The sequence below is a fragment of the Prunus dulcis genome, chromosome 3 (assembly GCF_902201215.1).
Source record: "Prunus dulcis chromosome 3, ALMONDv2, whole genome shotgun sequence".
Classification (NCBI taxonomy): Eukaryota; Viridiplantae; Streptophyta; class Magnoliopsida; order Rosales; family Rosaceae; genus Prunus; species Prunus dulcis.
In genome coordinates, this window is record NC_047652.1 from 10,404,846 (window position 1) to 10,424,955 (window position 20,110).

Sequence of the window (20,110 nt, forward strand, 5' to 3'; positions counted from 1 at the left end):
GAGAAATAGTCATACAAAGCGAGATTTCTCTCGTTATAAATTTGGTTCAGCATAAGCCAAATCAAGCAAAGTCTTTTTTTTTTTTTTTTTTTTCTCAAATGTGAAAACCTCAACAAATTTATGGAAAGCCCTGATCAAGCAGAACAGGTATTACAATGTAGTTCCAGCTCAGTAATCATCAAATCCAGCCACTTCTGCCCCGTCCAGACTGAAGAGGCTCAAATTCTGGCTGTTCAAAAGAGCATTCCAGGCCTTGAAATAGATTAAAGCTCTGCCAAACTAGAACATTGACATCGATTTACAGCTAAAGCTTGATAGTTAAAGGTATTGATGATCTAATCCAGCATATACATGCCCAGTCCAATCCAGATCAAAGGTAGCTATCCAGGCAGAAATTGAAGTCCAATGCTCTTTTGTCTATTTTAGAGTTGGTCTTTCCTTTTTTGAGCTTTGTAAAAGGCAGTTTAGCCTGAAAACAGTTCACTTTCTTATCATTTATTCTGCCCAGAACTACCAGTTTTGTACTTTGAAAAAAATTGTGAAGTCCTCACTAGTCTGAGGCAAGAAAAGAACTTACTTGGGAGATATTCCTCAACCAAATTCATAATCGCTTGTTTAGAAGTTAATAACTTAGGGCGCAAGTTATCTATTTTTAATAAGTTTGCTAGGGTTTTTATTGCTAGCAGTGGCACGCTCATACACAAAAGAAAGTTGACTTGTTGACCACAAATGGTTTTCAAGCCAATGGGGAATTTTACCCTCCCATCATAGGAACAAATCTAAAACGGATGAACATCATATAAGGCACATTACCCCCTTTCCGTTGGTCGATGTGGGATGTTACAATCCACCCCCCTTAGGGGCTAACGTCCTCGTTGGCACACTAGCACTATACGCTAGAGTGACTCTGATACCAAATTGTCACATCCCGGGATCGGCTCCGCCGTAGCACGATTTTGTCCCTCTTTGCTCTCACGATTTTATTTCTGGAAACTCATGAGCAACTTCCCAGTGGATCACCCATCCTGGGATTGCTCTAACCCAAACTCGCTTAACTTCAGAACTCCCATGGAATCCGAAGCCAGTGAGCTCCCAAAAGGCCTCGTGCTAAATGGAAGTAGGCATGTACATATAAGGCACATCACCTCATCTCCGTTGGTCGATGTGGGATGTTACAGAGTCGCTTCACGTTAGCCTGAAGATCGACATCGGTAGAATGTTTCCTTCTAGAATACTCTACATTAGGGGGTTTTGTGCTCAGTACCAATGCTAGCTTCGTTTGGCATGGTGGTCTGATGGGTGAAGGAGCCAGTAGGTCTAGTAGAGAAGTGAGATTCAGAAGTCGATTCCCACAGACAGCGCCAATCTGTTGATGCCCAAATCTTATTTCAACTTTAGATGATAAAGTATGAGGTCTTTAATAAAGATGGAAATGTGTAGATCTTCAGCAAGGAGACTTTCAATAGAAAGATTGACATGCATAAGAGGGACAAAGGAAGCAATTGTCAAGTTTCGGCATTTCGGCATCGGCGTGGTACCTGCCGAAAGCTCTCCAATGCTTAAGTCAACAAGTGTGGGAGACATAGTAATTTTGGCAGGGTAATAGTAAAAGTGAAAAGTAGTTACTTTTTTACCTAGGCATTATTCCCCTTTTATAAAGGAATGGAAGTGAGTATTTTACACAAAGTTTCGATGCGGAACTTTGTAAATCATTGTGAGGGCGACATGTGTCCAAGGCTGAGGTTATGTAAGCTGAAGCTTCAGTAACCTCGACAGGCTATTGCCATATCAGAGGAAGACGTATCTTCGATAGCTGAGATCATGATAACATCATCAGTGTTTAGTAATTTTCCAAAAGTATTTTCCCTTCGACAGACAGTGGGCCTTTCTACCCACTAATCCCCTAATATCGAATGCACTCTGTTGATTATAGTACAAAGAATTGAGTTGCTTTGTGAATTAGTATATGATGCCTGTCGTAGTATATAACTTTCCCAATGTGAATAAAATCTTTTATCAATTCTGACTTGTTGAGACTTTTGGTGTAATTGAAGTACTCCTTTTCCTTTTTGGGAGAGAGCCTTTTAGGAAGAAAAAGAAAGAGAGAAAAAAAAAAAAAAAAGGGGAGAGAGAAAAAAATGGCCATCAGAACCGGGACATGCCAACCTCATGCAAATGAGCTATTATGTACGGTCAGCATAATATGTTAGGTTAGTACACATAATTGGAGGATTAATTATAAATATTGAGTTGCATGCGTATACATACGTACGAGAATAAGGCACATTGTGTATATGTAAGTAAGAATTTTCGCGAACTCCATAAATGTGGCTGAAAGTATTGCTCTTTGGGATGGTCTTGTTGCTGCCATCGATAGAAGTTGGTGTCAAATTGTGGTTGAAGGTGACTCCAACTTGTTATCGATAGTGTCCTAAAAAAGTTCATTCCCCATGGAGCATCCAACAAATTATTCAGGATATTTGGCTCCTTAACTCTTCTGTTGCTTATGTTCGCTTCCAGCATGTGTTTAGGGAGGCACACTTCATGGCAGATGCGGTTGCTAATTAAGCTGGATCATGGGCTCTCATCGCAAGTTTGTTGGGAGCTTGGTCTTCCTTTTTATTTCGATCTTTTTGGGTATTCTTGTCCTAGGGGCTTTATTTTGTAATTTCCTTTTTCCGCATTAAATAAAAGTAAGAATTTTCGCACCCAAACGATACCAAGTAAATGATCAATGTTAGTTACCTAGTAGAAAAACAATTGTACATGTATCATGTGGTGTAGTTACATACTCTTTGGCTGGCCCCCTTAGTAATAATCTAGCTACATATATATGTACGTACTGGACATATACACCAAGTAGAACAAAACGCTTCGTCACGAAAAGGACGCAAGCAGTCAGCAGGCTAGTGCATGAGCGTGGGAAGCACGGCACTTGTCTTTGTCATGCATGACACAAAAAAGCTTTACTTTGTCCGCAAGGTCTATTCACAAAGCCTGATCTCTCTCAGTTAGCTTAATTACATTACATTCAAGCCTGATCTTTCTTATTCCAAGATGTCCATAGAGAGGCTAGTGGTGTAGCGCATAGACTAGCCATGTTTGGTTTATATAAAGAGGCTTCGTTGGTTTGGGTACATGTGTCTCCTGATTTTATTTAGAACGTTCTTTTCTTAAATTCTATGTGTCGAGGTTAGGCTTCATATAGCATCCCCCATTGCAATTCTTGATTTAATAAATTTCCTCCCCTGGTTGAGGTTTCCTAAACCCAAAAACAAGAAAGAAAGAAGAATTGACATCTTTGGAAGTTTTATATACAGTACTTCACTAAACCTTTTGTAGGAAAGTGGGAACGTGAGGGGATGTATGATCTCCTCTTGGCCTCATAGATTCAATAAGTACTGAGCGTTGTCAGGTAAACATGCCAGGTGTATAAATCATCGGCATATCTGTGGGGGCTTGTTGCAATGTGACAATGGGTTTCCCATACAATCTTGCTAGCTTCTGTTCACTATGCACGTTTCATGGACAATGACTTTGCCAAAGTATTTAAGTGCAAAAGTGAGTGATCCTTGCAATGGCAGGTGAGATGGATCATATTGCACATGACATGATTGGGCAAGAGTTCTGTTCATACTTTCCAATATATACTCACCCAATTGTATTTCTTTCTAATCACTGACAACTCCCAATAACTTTTCATATATACTTCAAATTATTTACTATTGTTATAGAAACAAAATAAGTAAGAGAGAAATGTTTGAAGGAATTTAGAGAGTGTTTTTATTTTTATTTTTATTTTTTATTATTAAATTCTTATTTTATATGTAACCAAGTGACTAAATAGGTCATCAAGTCTCTAGTTATATATAAAAATATATATATCAAATAGAACCCTAAGCATATTACTAAGATGATTTATCTTAAATAAATACATTTTCAATATAATAAATATTAAATGTAATTGAATGGCATCAATATAATAACATTTACAACACTCTCTTTGGATGTTCACACATCAATGATAACAGTGTCGGCCCTGAACAGGGGCAGCCATTGTCCAGGGGCCCAAATTTATTTTTATTTTTATTTTTATTTATAAAGACGTATATTATATTTATTATATATTGTTTTAATATTTTTTTATTTAAAAAAAAGTAACATGGGTTGTTTCAACTCTTTTAAGCTCTAGCTGATTGCAAATTTGGAAGTTTTAAGTTTGTTGTTGTGGAGGGGGATTTCTCAAATTCTACATTATGTTGTTCTTTGTTTATTATTTGAAGTATTAAAATTTCATTGGATTTCTTTATACTATTTCTGATTTCAAGTAGTAATGATTTATGAAAAAACAACAATCTGGAAGTCAAAAAAGAAAAAGGAAATGATTGAATTGTTACAAGTATTTATCTTGTTTATGCATTAGATATAAATTATCAAGAGTAGCCTCTTATTATAGATAAAAGCCTGGTCAGAGGAAAAAAAATAAAATTATACAGTGCACATATATGTTTGAAACATACTTTGGGTTGATTGATATCTCTTCCTTCCTAAAGCTCATGTGTATATAGAAGAAATCTAAAAATTATAGATTATCTTGCAATAAGGTTTGTTTGGCTTCGGACTTTTGACTTTCTAAAGCTCGTGTGTATAGAAGAAATTTGCTACCCTCCTTGATGAAACCTTCTTTGATTTGGGATATACAATTATCAATTTATACATGATTGTTGGAGTATTGGTTGTTAAAAACAGATCATAAGTGCTTGAGGTATAGAAGAAATTTGCTACCCTCCTTATGAAAACAGATCACAAGGCATAAAGTGAAGCGTTTTATACACCGTCGTGTACGGCGTAAGCCTCACCACCACGTTGAGGTGTAAGAATTCTGTTCTGTCTTGATTACCTTGACTGCGCCTCGCTAAGCCTTTTCGGTGAAATGTTCCGTGTGGCATGTGGAAGCCGCCTCGCAGAAAGGCGTACATTTTTCGGTGAAATTCTCTGGTGGCATGTGTAAGCCACCCTCCCAGAAAGGCTCGCCTCATGAGCGCTGTACACTGGTTGGAGTTTTTTGGCGCTTGAGAGGGCAGATATGCTAGTTTGGCTGGCTTATTCAACAATATACAAATTTTAAAACTATCTGTGAATCTCCAATTCAGTTTTCATTTTACAAATGTACAAATCTACAACCAATTGACAAGCTAAACCTGAAGTTACAAAACACGATAACAACAAAATCACCATCCTGCAACCAACTAGTTCTTAATCTAGTCGTATTTCTTCTTTGAATCTACGTTAAAACAAGTTTCAAGTTGAAATCCATCCCATATTGGTTAAAGAAAAACACCCCCATCTTTGTATAACACTTCATGCCCATCCATCTACCTCTGACAGACTGGCACACAATCTCAAAGAACAGTGTCACAACTAGGGTGTAATTACTTTGTTCTATATTACTTGGAAAATAATTTATATTACCTACACTTTTTCAGATAGAAAACACACCACAAGTTCTCATTCAAACATCATGTCGTCACACAATTCCTTACTTTTTGGGAGATTTAGCATGATCACAGCTTTTGCGTGAACCTTAGCTTAATCACTTGTTAACTCCACTCGTACATGAATCTCCTTGGGACAACTTTTGTTGTTTTGGACAGAATATTGGTTTGGTGCACAATATGAGTATTAACACCGTTAACAATAAAACTATTTGTATCATCTCAACTCGATCGCTATCTAATGTGCCATTTGTCTAACAGAGAACGATCTTGATTAAAGAAATGATACATTAGATGGTCAGCAGAAATAGTACAAAATAGCAACATTCAGTCCGTAGGTTTGCATATTTAACACATCACTACAATGTAACAAACTTTCCTTAACAAATTCATAAGCACCAAAGACGTGAACAAAAACAATGCTTCTAAACTACCTTGAGTAGTAGTGGTATAAACAAGGCCGGAACTAAAATACCTAGAAAATGCAAACTTGAAATCCAGATTGCACTTGAGAATATCTACAAGCAAACATCTTAGGTATAAGATAGTCCCATTCTTCACCAGCATTCCAAAGGGAGCCATGGAGACATCTATGGTGTTGACGCGTGCTAGCTTAACATTTTTAATGGTTTGGATTTTCTGTATATCATCTACAGCATGTTCCGAAACGTACAAACCTCTAAGGACAGACCCGAAAGCTATGAAGGAGAGGTACGAAAGGTGGCTGCAAAAATATGGCCGGATATATAAAAATAGAGAGGAAGCGGCATACCGTTTTGGGGTTTACAAATCCAACATCGAGTTTGTTGATTTCGTAAATTCTCAAAATCTATCATACAAACTCACTGACAACAAATTTGCAGATATCACAAACTTAGAGTTTACAAACACCTTCATGGGTTTCCAAACTAGGAGTAATCCAAAAACAAAGTTCAGTTATGACAAGGATGAGGAACTTCCGACTGCAGTGGATTGGAGAAAGAATGGTGCAGTAACTCCAATCAAGAATCAAGGCCAGTGTGGTATAAATTGAAATAGGCATTCAAAAAATAGATGCTCATTATTTTTCTCTCCTTTATTGCGCTCCTGAACTAGATGTTTGCTATGGTTTTTTTAATTCAGTTTTGACTTATAATAATTTTCCACTAGAAGATGGATTAGTTATTATATGCTACATGTGGAAATATGATTTCTTGATTTTAGACACATCCCTGAGCTTTCTTCACACAACCAAAAAGACAGGGTAAATATGTACTTTTCTAGATTTAGGTTCAAACTTATTTAGAATTACTCAACCATGAAAATGTATATTCTATCACATTCCAAGTAAACACCAAGACGCCCAAGCCTTAAATTCAATTTTGGCTTTATGATATACACACAATTATTAAAAATTGGGTTTGTAGGTATTACTTACATGTCCTTGTTGTTCCACTTGCTGAATAGGAAATATTGCAGATTAAGTAGCAACCTCTCATAGTATTACACTTTCAATACACAGGAAGTTGTTGGGCATTTTCTGCGGTAGCAGCTGTGGAAGGCATTAACCAAATCAAAACTGGAAAATTGGTGTCGCTATCAGAACAAGAGCTTGTGGACTGCGATGTCAAAACTGGGAATGAAGGCTGCAATGGTGGATACATGGAAAAAGCGTTTAGTTTCATAAAAGATAACGGACTCTCCACCGAAAAGGATTATCCTTACAAAGGATCAGATGGCATATGTGATGAAGATAGTTTGAAAAACCGTGCTGTTAATATAAGTGGCTATGAAAGCATACCTGCCAATAGTGAGAAAAGCCTCCAAGCTGCAGTTGCACACCAACCTGTCTCTGTTGCAGTTGACGCTGCCGGTTATGCTTTTCAATTCTATTCTTCAGGTATCTTCACTGGCCAATGTGGAAAGAATCTCAACCACGGGGTCACAGCAGTCGGCTATGGGGAAGATAGTGGTAAAAAGTACTGGATTGTAAAGAATTCTTGGGGTCCTGACTGGGGTGAATCTGGTTATATAAGAATGACACGTGATTCGGTTGATAAGAAAGGTACCTGTGGCATTGCCATGCAGGCTAGCTACCCTGTTAAGGGTTGAGCAGTGTTGATGGGAAATTAACCTTTTCTAGAAGTACAATAGAAAGGTAGCTAAACAAGTTCCTTTTATGTAGTAATTTCATGTAAAATCAAGGTAAACTATGCAAGTGTGGAATTCCAATAAATAACAAGTAAGGTTTATACAAAGGAAAGAGGGAAACTAAAAAAAAAGGGAACAACAAAGGCCACCCAAAACATAGGTCATTTCAAAAGGAGAAGAGAACTACTATTGAAGATGTTAGCAAAATCGTTGTATTAGAAACTTCGTTTCAATGGAAAAGGAAGAGCATTTCTCATTCTGTCAATCCCACCTTCATTCTCTCTAACTAAAAATAAATTATTTAAATTTTGTTGATAATTGTTTACATTTATAGTGCTAATTTAAAATTCTGTTACATTTGGGTCCAGAAAAGTTTAAACACGCAAATTTGTTCAGTTGTAAGAAGTAATTTTTCATCTCAAACACTATTTGGCCTTTGTATGGAGAATTAACCACCATGAATTTACCATCAAATTACAACAGACTTTTAAGAAGCTGAACTGCAGAACAAAGCAACATTGAACAAGCCAGCTCTTCTGTGCGACATAGGCAATGGTCTGAGTACCAGCTCCCTTCTATGCAAAGAACTCCAATCCATGGACCCAAAGAATAAATACAAGGAGCTAAGACCTCAACTCTCCAAATCTTTGCCTCACAGAACAAGCCAGCTTCCATTCACCAGCACCAGCCAACCTCTCAACAACCTTCTGCCTGGTCCTAATATAAGGTATAAAACCTCTCTCTGTCATCCCCATCACCACTTTCCCGGCCAAAATATACTCACCACAATCCAAGCACCCATTAACCACCAACTCATAGCTCTCAAAGCCGACAGGGTAGCCATCCCTCTCTAAGAACTCAATCATCTCAACTGCTCTCCATATATCTCTGTTTGCTCGCAATGCTGCTGCCACTTTTGCAATCGTCCCCTGCCTTGGTGTCAACCCAACTTTCTCTACCATTTGCTTAATCATATCTATTGCCTCAGCTGTTCTTCTGACAGTACACATTGCACCAATTACCGTGTCAAAACTCTCCAAATCAGGAACACATCCTGCCCTACTCATTTCCTTTAAGACTTTCACTGCCTCATTCAACTGATCAACAGAACACAAAGATGATATAAGGTAGTTGCATGTACCACAGTCCGGATGATATCCAATTGACTGCATTTCTAATAGGATCTTAGAGACAGAGTGAGATTCATTCCGGCAGTTCAGCCAAGCAGAAGAGAGGAGAAGAAGGGTTTGGGGGACAGGAATGCAACCAGAGCGAAGAGTTCGTTGGAGGATGGCAAGAGCAAGAGGGAAGGGATTGGAGCATTGCAATGTAAAGGACAGGAGGTAGGAATAGGCAATCTGAGCCCGAGAGCGAGGTCTTAGAGGGATGAAAGACTGCAAAATTTCATCAACCACTTGCGTTCTAAGGTTGTGGGGAAAGGTTGAAAGGAATGAGAAAGGATTTGGGTTTTGGCAAGCTTGAGCAGAGGATTTGAGAAGATAGGGAATTTTCTGGTAGGTTTTGGCTTCAACCGCATTTTTTATAGTTTCTTGGAGCATCTGTGATGAAGAGATTGAGTAGATGGAACAATATTGGAGGAGACGACAATGTAGAGGAAGAAAGGATCTGCAAAACTTTGCTGCTCTGATAGCCATGTTGTACTTGTAGAGTGTAAGACATCAACATTTGCAAGACATTGGAAGCATCTGGATTACAAAAGGAAACCTGAAGAATTTGATCATTGCAACAATGTTAACATAAGGTAGCTGGAGAATCGATGACATGGTCAGCTTTTCACGTACTGAAGATGAAACCTAAATATATAGAAGCGTTAACATCTGGATTACAAAATGAAACCTAAAGCTGGGAACCAAACAACTTTTCACAGATTTGAAGATTACCAATATATAACGAAAAGAGAGCATTGGTATATAAAATTGATGAACGAATTTGAAGAGTTTGGGTCCAATTAAGATATAAAAGTCACTTGTAAATCAACATCTTACTCTGTTAAGTACATGAATCTCAGAAAGCTTTGCTCACTAGTAATCAAAAAAATATTGGCATAGGCAATTCCCCTAATCTACAAGCACGTTTTACCTCTTATTTCAATCATGGGCCATGGCTAACTACAATATAAGCTAAAACCACTGTAAATGCCATTGCTATTTTCAAAATGACCTACACACTCACATTAACTTATTTCAAGATAATATATATGGCATTAACATAACCTGCCCTTCACACTCGTTGTCCTTTCAAATACCTCCATCCAAACGGAGCCTAAGAAAATTGACTACACAAAGATTAACAAAAAGAAGAGAACAAAAAAAGAAAGTAAAAAAGCCCATTTCTCTCATAGGAATATTGTCAAACAGGAAACGTGCATTCAATGAATAATAACATTCAGTGACAAATAGCAGAGCATACCAGCATCACCAAGCCTGGAAATGGGTTACAAAGAACTTGCTGGTCTTCTTACTTCATGATTTCTAATGCTGCTAGAGTGCGCACAATGTTCATTTCTGATTAAGATCTTCATGCTTTTAGTAATGCTGGCAAAGATTTCGGTATGGAGACAGGTTGAAGTTTAACCCAAAATCGGGTCGAATTAGGGCTGGCCCATTCTAAATGGGTTCGAAATCCGTGGCTAGTGGACTTTGGGTGCAGTCCAACAACTTTGTTTCGTGGTTTTTTAGATAAAAAAATTTATTTTATATATATTTACAAACTACAGGATGTTTAGAAAACTAAACCACCCTAATGAGTTAGTGATCGAACTCATCAAAAATATATATTATTTTCAAAATTATAGAAGTTGAATCGAGAATTCATAACTAAGTGGAAAAAATTACTATTTGACCAAAAGTTACTGGTTGATTTTAAGAGTTAGAAAATGAACTCCAAATAATTCAGGGTAAATTACTCAAATGGTCCTCAAATTTATACTCGATTTATATTTTGGTTCCTAAACTAAATTATTCGTTCAAAAGGTTCACTAACTCTTTATTAATTGGCACTTTGGTCCTACCGTTACATTTTTTGTTAAATTTAGTCATGTTAGCAGTACATACTACATTTGTGGGGCTAAATAAGACTTTTGATCTATGTATCATCCCTTTATCACCACTGTATCACTTATGTATCACTACTTTATCACCTATTTGGGGAACATAAGACGGTTATGGATGGTTTTACCCTTACATTTGATGGCAACATTAACATAATGTAACTGTAGGATCAATGGAGCGATTAATATAGAGTTGATGGACAATTTTAACGAATAATTTAATTGATGGACCAAAATGTAAATTTGGTATAAGTTTGAGGACCATTTGAGTAAGTTACCCAATAATTAACAAAAAGATAATGAAACGATATATTTTTTCTTCTTTTTATTGATCAATGGGGGTTGGGAGTTTCAAACTTGGAACCTTTTCCAACATTGGAAAGAGAAGTACGTACCACTAGACCAAGAGCTAGTTGGTAAAACAACACTTTCTTTTATATATGATTCAAACAAAGTGAGGTATGAGTTGCTACAAATTATATTCAGAAAGTTATTAGTATATATGTAATTTGCTCAAATAAATCCTAAGCTTATTGCATAGGTTGATGTTTTTCAAAACCAATTTCTCTATTAAATCCCCTCGACATGCAGTCAACATTTGCTCTGTATTCTTAGAACCACTTTTGATCCTTCCTCACTGCAAAAACTTCACATACTTAGAAAAGTTGATGCTAATTTTCTCTACAGCCAAGCTTCCTGAAAGGTGGGAAACTACGAATTCTTCTTGATTCTTAATAACACCAGGACTCATTCCTTCTTTAAGACGAAAACGAAAACGAAGGACTTGTTGCAAGTTATGTATAGAACATTACAAAACTTTCCATATCTTTATCCACAGAGCATTATGCGTAAATCATTCGTTGCCTAAATAGAACATCTTTCAAGGTTCAAGGCAAACAAGAAGAGTTGCCCCTAAGAATAGATTTTGAATTAGGAAAATTTCTATTTTACGGGCTCAGATACTACCTCGAGCATACTTTTATTTATGCCAAGTCGATCATCGATGACAGGAACTCCTACGGCATCTTGTATAGTGTGTGTTAAGCTTCATGTCCATTAGCATGCATTTGCCGGACGAAAAAATACATGCACAGTTGTAAACTCTTGCTATAGAGCTTTTGGATCAGTGTGAAGCTTCCCAAAACTTTGTAAATCTGAGGAACAATAAACCCTCCTAGGCAAGTCAACTTCATGTATTGAAATCCTTAGACATACTTGGAGGAACCCGTTAGAAAATCAGCCATCATGCTGGTATAAAACCTGAGAAAATATTACAAAATCCCATTTTTGTAAGGTATTGATGAAAGAATAACTGGAGAAGTCGTGGATAGTATTACCAAAAGCAGAATAACAAATGTTGAATTACTTTGTGGTAACGCCTTCTTTTAGATCTGGCACGACGACGGAGTATCCGGAAAACCACGACAACAATAGTAATAACTACTTGTATGATTATTAATATCTTCAAACCTGGAAACACAGAAACATCAACTAACGTTCACATGTAATTTCAGCTATACAAAAACATAGTCAGAAACAAGAGAATACCTTTTAGCTTCTGAATCAGGTCATCCAAACTAACTCCACTTTTGGCTTGTTTTGCACCGACATGCCCTAGATCCCTAACTAGACCCCCAACTCTTGAGAAGCGATGGTCAGTTTTGTACTCAATATTCCCGCCCATTATGCATGTGTTTGGACAATTGACACTACCATCATACTCGTCGCTTCCATCACAGCAATCTACAAAGATGGTGAATAACAACAGATATTGGAAGTGGACAACACAAGAAAACACTTAAGCATCATATATCAAAATACAAAGTAGGACTATATACAGAAAGCGTACACATGATGAGACCAGAAAAATTAGAGAAAAATTGGACTATTGCCATGGATTTTCTGGTCGTATTAGTGCAAAAATTTGTCTACTAGGCCAGCAAGACTTCTTGAATGGAGACCAAGGACCTGATATTAATAAGGAAGCAATAGGACTGAAGAATGNGGCCATGCCATACCAAGGAGCCATTTCATACGAAATTCCACCATCCATTTCTGATTTGGTCCTCCATTGAACTGGCTTGCACAATGGATGTTATTCAAGTAAACACACCATCTTAGTCATCCAAAAACAATTGTAAAAAATTCTAATAATACCATTCACAGAGCCACCAAGTAAGGCATCAACTCAATCCTATTTAAGGGAACATTCCCAGTATAAATTAAGCTGTTAACTCCATGAGCCATGTATAGCATACAATTAATTAAGAAAAGCCTAACTAGTTATGTGAACGAGCATTGAAGGAAAGAGGTAATAATACAGATGATACTTACCACAAAAATGATCGTTAACTCGAGATGAAAATAGGAATTGTGGTGTACTTCCTATATTTCTACAATAAAATTTGCCTGCAGGACAAGCGGAAGTTCCTGAAAATACAAAGAAGCCCAATTGAATCACCAAGACACAAACAGGGGGATCTGAAAAACTAAAACATCCAGGGTAAAACCTCAGCAAATGCAAACACAGAATATATGAAAACCCAAGTAAGGTAGAAGTTAAGCATTATCACTAATCACTCAAGGTTGGACTCGACTCGCTTACTGTCAAAATGGAAGCTGGATGCATCTGCTTCTACACAAATAAATCATACGAATTTGATGATTTTATGATTCACATTTTAAAAAACAAAATAAAGAAAGCCAATTCAGAAACTTATATGCAAATGGTTCCAAGAAAACATGAAATCAAATTCAATGGCTAACAACTAATCCAAGTGACGTGAGTTCAGGACATTCAAAGCGACCCAATAGGCAGTAAGTAATATGACATTAAAAACCTAAACAAAAATTGAAACATGTGCAACAGATATTATGAAAAGAAAGAAAATAAACAAACTCAAAAACTTGTACATCAGAAGAACCGAAAGTAATATATTAATGGCTGCACAGATTAAAACACGAAAAGAGTAACCATACCAGGCTCGTCGGTTCCGTCAACACAATCACAGAAATTGTCATTGAGGCGATCTCTGCTGAAGGACTTGGAGTTGTCCTTGCACTTGATCACCTCTGAAGCAAAGTACTGCTCATCTGCATCCACAGAAACCATTTCAATTCAATTCTTTAAGAAGAAAATGATAAACGAGCATCTGGGTATGTCTCAAATGGCTCTCCAGACCCACTTACTATTGGGATAAAGAGACCCATCTCAAATTTTCTGCTTGTTTTGTGCACAGAGTAACAGAGAGAGAGAGAGAGAGAGAGAGAGAGAGAGAGAGAGAGAGAGAATTACCGAGTGGATGAACTCCAAGAAGAGGTGGTTTGGAGAGAGAGTGAACAATGGTGAAGGACGAGGCCAGAAGTAAACAGGCGATGAGTAGAGGTATGAAACTCGCATCCATGAGTTGGGGTCTCCTTCACTTGAGGAAGATGGAAAAGGAAGGAAAACTTCTTGTTGTGCTGAAACTGAAACACAGACTTCCAAAATGAAAGTCCCTTCCCCTGTGAAAGTCAAGGTCAATGAAACGCAGTCCCTACTCTTATACGAGAGCATTTTTTGGGTTAAGGTGTCTATAATTTTATACGAGAGCAATTTATACGAAAGCATTTTTAGGAGTTATCCTCATCATCTTTTTCAACCCTTAACATATGTTTACATATATAATCATATTTCTATAAATACAAAATAAAAAGTTAACAATAATTATACATGTGAACACATATTAAGTATTAAGAATGATGGTGATAAGGCCACCTCCAACCCTAGAGGACTCAAACCCAAAATTTCACCCTCCAAAATACAACTATTCATGTATTTTTTAAGACTCAAATTGTTAAAGAATAATATAATCCTTTTTTTTTAGTTACTTTTTGCATATTGCTCTGTGATTTATTTTTTTGAACATCTTGACATAAATTTTTTGAAATTTCACTAACATAATTTTATTAACAAATTGATGGATATTTATATAGTTTAGGATATGTTTTGAGGTTGCATCCAACTTAGAATAATATATTTACTTATTTTTATCTTTAAATTTAAATTTCAACTGTTGGAAATTTTTTTTTTTTTTTCCCGTTGATCCAGCCAAAATTTAATATCAGCCGTTGATTTCTAGCCTTTAGGTTTGAAAAAAAAATAATATTGAAAGAAACCCATTTGAAATGCAGCCATTGAAGTGCAATTTTTAAGTTGCCTAGGCTTTGACACGTGGCCAACAACTTGGGGTAGTGGGCAACAACCCATCATTTGCTTCAAATGAGGTCCCACGTGGCTCTTGTTTGTTGTGAATTGGGCCTCACAANAATTCTTCCTGTACTAGAATCTGGGGCCAAATTCCACCCCATTTTTCAGTCAACTCAAATTCCCCCCTCCAAATATATGGGTTGGAGAAGGTTTTGGACTAAAAATCCCAAATTTTAGGTTTTGCCTCCCATGGTTGAAGATGGCCTAATAGGTTAAAATGGTGAGCAAAATTATTTCCAATTTTATACACACTATTTGTTTACCCCGAAATTTTCATCCGCACGAACACTAATATTGAGTTGATTTAAATTGGCTCCAGAACTAGCCAAATATATGTTCTTCTCTATGCCTCAATGAAGAAGACTTCAATATTCTTCTAGTGCGAAAGATAGGAACCAGTAGAAAATAAAAAGCAGAAATGAAAATGATAGATATTTATATGAAGATTTCATAAAACATTAGACCAAGAGCAATACATGAACATTAATATAAAGTGACAGGACCCGATTCTAATTCCGCTTTGGAATTCGAACCAAGCCCTGTGCGTGTCCGACATCTGGCAACTGTCGGGCACAAAAGACCATTTTACCCCTCCTGCTACAGTTACTAGGAAAACTTTCTTTGGAATTCTGCCGAAAATTCGGCAGAATCTCCCCTGTATTTTGACCAAACCCAAATTTTTCCACCTGTCAAACAATCATAAATATCCACACCAACTGCCAGAATAGAATAACCAAGTATTCACCAGCTCCAGTTTTCCACTAAAACGAGATATCAGAGCATTTTCTAAAGTTTACAGGGTTTCAAGGGTTTTTCCACAAAACTCTACCTGATTTGGTGGCGCGGAAGCTAGGAATGGCCCGATGGTGGATCCTGCGTACTTCTACGGCCTGGGGGCGAAAAACAGGTTGAAAATGTGAGTGGACAAAAATAATGTTCTTGAAAACAATTTATAACCATAATAACCCCCATTTAAAAATAAGTAAGGATATAAATCAATGGTTTGTTTATATTTCAATGCAAGGTATTTAAATAAGCATGTAAAAACATATTGATGAATATACTCGTATAACCGAACCAATATATAATGATATAAATGCGCGAATATCAAAGAAACAGGTATAAAATAACTGAAAGTCATAATTGGATAAAAGAAAGCTCAAAATCCTTTGAAAAATACCACCTATTTGTACCCCTGTCATATCCGTCAATTCCCCTGGCAGGTCTTGGGCGTCACGCAGTCTACCCGAGCCGCAAACTGGCGAAATCAGGGGACTATGATCAGCCTGATCCGCCGGCAGGTCTCGATGACACCAAGTCTACTCGAGCCGCTCTGGCAAGATACAGGGGACCGTAGTCAGCCTGATCCGCAATCCTGGCAGGTCTCGGGGACACAGAGTCAGCTGAGCCGCAATCCTGGCAGGTCTCGGGACACCAAGTCTGCCGAGCCGCAAATCCTGGCACTCACGGTCCGAGCGTCCCCGAAACTCGTGAGGCAAAGTCAAGTGCACTGACTGAACTGTAAACAGACTGGATGTCCGTAGACATCGGTCCGTCTGAGGGTAATCACCAAATAAAAAGGCGGGTACACGGTGGTTTTAAACAACTATTCTAGAAAAACCTGATAAGTCTCTGTAATCTGATAAATCTGAGATAAGCTGCCATTTCTGTATCACAAGTCTCAAATTTACTGCTCAACTGAGTAATATAAAAATAAGGATGTTTTACGCTACATTTCATGCTCGGAAAACATGTAATAACACTTATGCAAGATCAGATACTGAAATTTATTCAGATGAACTCATTTATAAAAACTTATTTATATAAAATCAATATAAAATCACTTATGAAATCTTATTTATAGAAATCATCTATATAACTTATTTATATAAAATCATTCATGAAAGAAAGTCCACTCACTGATGGTCCGAGCTAGCTGGACCCTTCGAAGGTCCCTCCTGTGGGTCGACTGGACCTCTGGTGCCTGATTATCCATGAGTAGTAAATTAATAAACTGTTCAATAAAAAGAATTTAAATTAAACACCCTGCCCCCGGCTCCTAGAGATACGTGCACTCGTTTCAAATTACTCCTGTGCCCACACTAGCCCTTTAGATACTTAGAACGGTCTTAAGAGACCCGAAGCCTCACTAAGCGATAAGTTGCAGGGTCGGCCGATCCTGGACCCCGTGGGTCCACGGTCTCCAATGGCCAATCTGGACTTCTCTGAAGGTTCCTCATAGAGAAGGAACCATGTTCCGCGAGTTTGGTCCGAAACGGACGGTCGGATTGGCCAAAATCGCGTTATCGCTTAAAATCCAAACCCTAGCCCCAGGGTTCGCGATTTCGGAGTATCCGGGACTCCGATTCGCAATCCGTCGAATCCTACACGATCCTGGAATCATGTAGTACGACATATCCAAAATTCAGTGCGATCCAACGATTTGACGACACTGCACCCAAGGATCGCGCGATATGGAAAATCCGTTCGGGGCTCAAACGGACTCCGAATCGAGATCCGCGAAATCCTACGCACTCATGACGACACGAGGATCACAAAACTACACAGAATTACTTCACCACCCTCGCCCACGCGCCGCCACACGCGCGGGCAGATTTGGGTGTCCAAAGCGATTTTGGGTGGTCGAAAAATCTCGGAACCAAGACTCCAAACTCCTATCCTAGGTAAAACACCCCATTTGGAGTCACTTTTGTTCTTGGACATACCTCAAAAAGTGACCGAAAACAGCCGATCACGGTGGCCGAAGTTTCGGCCAAATTTCAAGTCGAAAATTGAACATTCTAGAGCCAAAATCGATCGAAACCCATACATCCATCAGTTAGAACACGAAAAATAGGTGAGAATCCATACCTTACTCGAACGATTTGGTGGAGAAACAAAGGAGATCGAGAGGAGAGAAGTTTCGACTGGAAACCGGCGGTTTTCGCCAGTTTCAGGCGAACTCCGAGCGGTGCCATGGCTGAGACCGGTTGGGAAAGATCGGCGAGTGAGTGGCGGTTCCAACGGTACCCACGGCGGAGATCAGCTCGGCCTATGGTGGCCGGGCCGACGCCGAGAACGGGCGGAGGTCGAGGGAGATTGCGCGTGGGAGGAGAGAGAGGAGAGGAGAGAGAAACTGACGGGGGAGAGGAGAGAGAAGAGATAAAAATCTGCCTTTTTCCCAAATTACCGTTTTGCCCTTCGCGGTATTTTGAGCATATTTTCTTCGTTACAACTCCGCTTCGAGTCTACTCCGTGTCTACGGACTCGTTTCGCCGTGCTCTACGAACGGCGTAAGCGGAATTACCAAATTCTTTCCCGATCAAAAAGTCAACTTTTTTCCTATTAAATAATGCGAGGGCAAAATTGTCTTTTTGCTAGAAGATATTAATCATACTTTTTAGATATTTTGTTATTTTCTTGATATTTTGTTTTGGGTTATTACATAAAGTCTGAAGATTTCTCTATTCAGACAACTTGAAATAAAGAGCAAAAGTAAATGACAACACAAAGTCTGAAGATTTTTCTATTCAGACTTGGAATCATACTAAGCAAAGAAGAAGGCAGAGCAAAAAAAATAAAGAAATTCCTGAGGAGTTGTCAATTGAAAATTTCAAAGAGAAAGCAAAGTATTTCAATCTTGAGATATTCAAGTTGTTGAAGACATTGAGTCTCTTGAGAGAGTTCAATTGTTGATTATGACTAGAGGTATCAAACGAACCAAGTCGGCATGCCACTATGTTATTGGGGCCGTGCCAAGCCGACTCATTTAATTAATCGGGCAGTATCGTGCTAGCCCATTATCAAAACCATTGATCCTGGCCTAACCCAAAGCCCAAGTCCACATTGAACTAGGTTGTGGTTGGGCTGGGCCCGTGCAAAGGTAATGATCAAAGAAGATGAAACTCAGTGGGGAAGGTCCAGACATGGTCAGCCAATCTGGAAGTGGTGAGACCTATACACTTGACACCCTGAAGGGAAAAGAAATTCCAAGACATCTGAATGCTCATCACCTCCAAAGGTACTACCCGTGAAGCCTCCGCTTTCCAACTCGGACCCTAGCAGGCGACCAAATCGTCTCCACTGTAGTTGAAGGAAAGAAACTTCTAGTTTTTTTCTTCTTCTTCTGTTCATCCATTTATTTCCATTCAATAAAGCAATGTAATCACAACAAACATCAATATAAGTTCGAGTTTTTCATTCAACAAAGTGTTCAAGACAAAATTACATTTGAATCGTCCTAAGGGAGGCGAAGACCAAGCATGCTACTGTCCACAAGTGTCCTAAAGGAGACGCAGGGCAACTACATTGAAGCGTCCTAAGGGAGATGCATGCCAAGTAGGCTATTGTCCAAAAGCATCCTAAGGAAGATGCAGATAAACATTCAAGAATTCAAAGGGAAAACTCTCGCGGTTGCTCAGCCAAGGCGTCAGCATGTCATTCAAGCAGTTCACAAAACTCTATACAAATTGAAATTAAAGAAATAACTCAAGTTGTTCTTAGCAAAGTGACCAACTGGCTAAAGTTTAACAAAAGAAGATGGTCAATCGAGATCAATTATTGTAACAACAAAAAACAATCACTGCCGCCAACAGCTAGCAATTGCCAAGACAACAGCCACCTCGCCATCTCGGCGCAACCAACCTTAGCTGGTCCTGCAGTTGGTCGCACCCACACCAACCTGTCGGCCTACAAGGCTCGAGCCGTGACACAGCTAGGCTCACGCCATCCTAGCAAGCCACCCGGCTTGGGTTGCGATGCAACCATAGTTAATGAAAAAAAATTGAAAAAGGGACGCTACAGCAACTGCCAGCCATTGTCGCATGCGGTTCGTCGCTCCAGCAGCTCTAGGAGAAGTGTCATGACGATAACCAGCCAACTGAGGTCAGCCGTTGTAGGCGTCGCAGCCTGTCATGCCAGCCGCTCCACGTGGTCACGATGACAACCAGCAGGGCCCATGTTAGCTGGTCTTCACCACAAGAAAAAATTGAAGAAAAATAAAAACCCAAGTGTGACCTACCTTGGTGTGCACGGCGACTCCCCTCCTTGACAAAGAAGTACACTTCTTCAAAATCTCTCCCACAAACTAGAAAGTAGAAGAAAACAAATTAGCAATTTGAAGAGGAGTGAAGGGAAGCCTTGTATTTATAAAGGTTGGGCATCTTA

At 38.6% G+C, this 20,110-nt stretch overlaps 3 protein-coding genes across 4 annotated transcripts; 1 reads left to right on the forward strand and 2 right to left on the reverse strand.

Annotated features, from left to right (window-relative positions):
• Positions 1-6,075: 6,075 nt before the first annotated feature.
• On the forward strand, positions 6,076-7,734 carry LOC117621725 (zingipain-2). The gene is made up of 2 exons (XM_034352276.1): positions 6,076-6,517; positions 6,997-7,734. The coding sequence occupies exons 1-2, from the start codon at positions 6,076-6,078 to the stop codon at positions 7,584-7,586; spliced, it is 1,032 nt and encodes a 343-aa protein (XP_034208167.1). The 3' UTR covers positions 7,587-7,734.
• A 118-nt stretch (positions 7,735-7,852) lies between these two features.
• Positions 7,853-10,291, reverse strand: LOC117622444 (pentatricopeptide repeat-containing protein At1g06270). The gene is made up of 2 exons (XM_034353112.1): positions 10,056-10,291; positions 7,853-9,350 (listed from the first exon to the last, which is right to left on the reverse strand). The coding sequence occupies exon 2, from the start codon at positions 9,278-9,280 to the stop codon at positions 8,249-8,251; it is 1,032 nt and encodes a 343-aa protein (XP_034209003.1). The 5' UTR covers positions 9,281-9,350; positions 10,056-10,291; the 3' UTR covers positions 7,853-8,248.
• A 1,108-nt stretch (positions 10,292-11,399) lies between these two features.
• Positions 11,400-14,234, reverse strand: LOC117622387 (glucosidase 2 subunit beta). 2 transcript variants are annotated; one of them, XM_034353044.1, is made up of 6 exons: positions 13,991-14,234; positions 13,675-13,788; positions 13,030-13,125; positions 12,244-12,438; positions 12,062-12,165; positions 11,400-11,955 (listed from the first exon to the last, which is right to left on the reverse strand). In XM_034353044.1, the coding sequence occupies exons 1-6, from the start codon at positions 14,097-14,099 to the stop codon at positions 11,932-11,934; spliced, it is 642 nt and encodes a 213-aa protein (XP_034208935.1). In that variant the 5' UTR covers positions 14,100-14,234; the 3' UTR covers positions 11,400-11,931. The 2 variants fall into 2 exon arrangements, with proteins under 2 accessions (XP_034208935.1, XP_034208934.1); XM_034353043.1 differs by having other exon boundaries at positions 12,033-12,165.
• Positions 14,235-20,110: the final 5,876 nt, after the last annotated feature.

Coding starts and splice junctions, on each gene's coding strand:
- LOC117621725 (XM_034352276.1), top strand. CDS start 6,076: ATGGAGACATCTATGGTGTTGACGCGTGCTAGCTTAACATTTTTAATG. Junction 6,518..6,996: donor CAAGAATCAAGGCCAGTGTG/GTATAAATTGAA, acceptor TTCAATACACAG/GAAGTTGTTGGGCATTTTCT.
- LOC117622444 (XM_034353112.1), bottom strand. CDS start 9,280: ATGGCTATCAGAGCAGCAAAGTTTTGCAGATCCTTTCTTCCTCTACAT.
- LOC117622387 (XM_034353043.1), bottom strand. CDS start 14,099: ATGGATGCGAGTTTCATACCTCTACTCATCGCCTGTTTACTTCTGGCC. Junction 13,789..13,990: donor TCTTGGAGTTCATCCACTCG/GTAATTCTCTCT, acceptor CTGTGGATGCAG/ATGAGCAGTACTTTGCTTCA. Junction 11,956..12,032: donor CATTTGTTATTCTGCTTTTG/GTAATACTATCC, acceptor ATATTTTCTCAG/GTTTTATACCAGCATGATGG.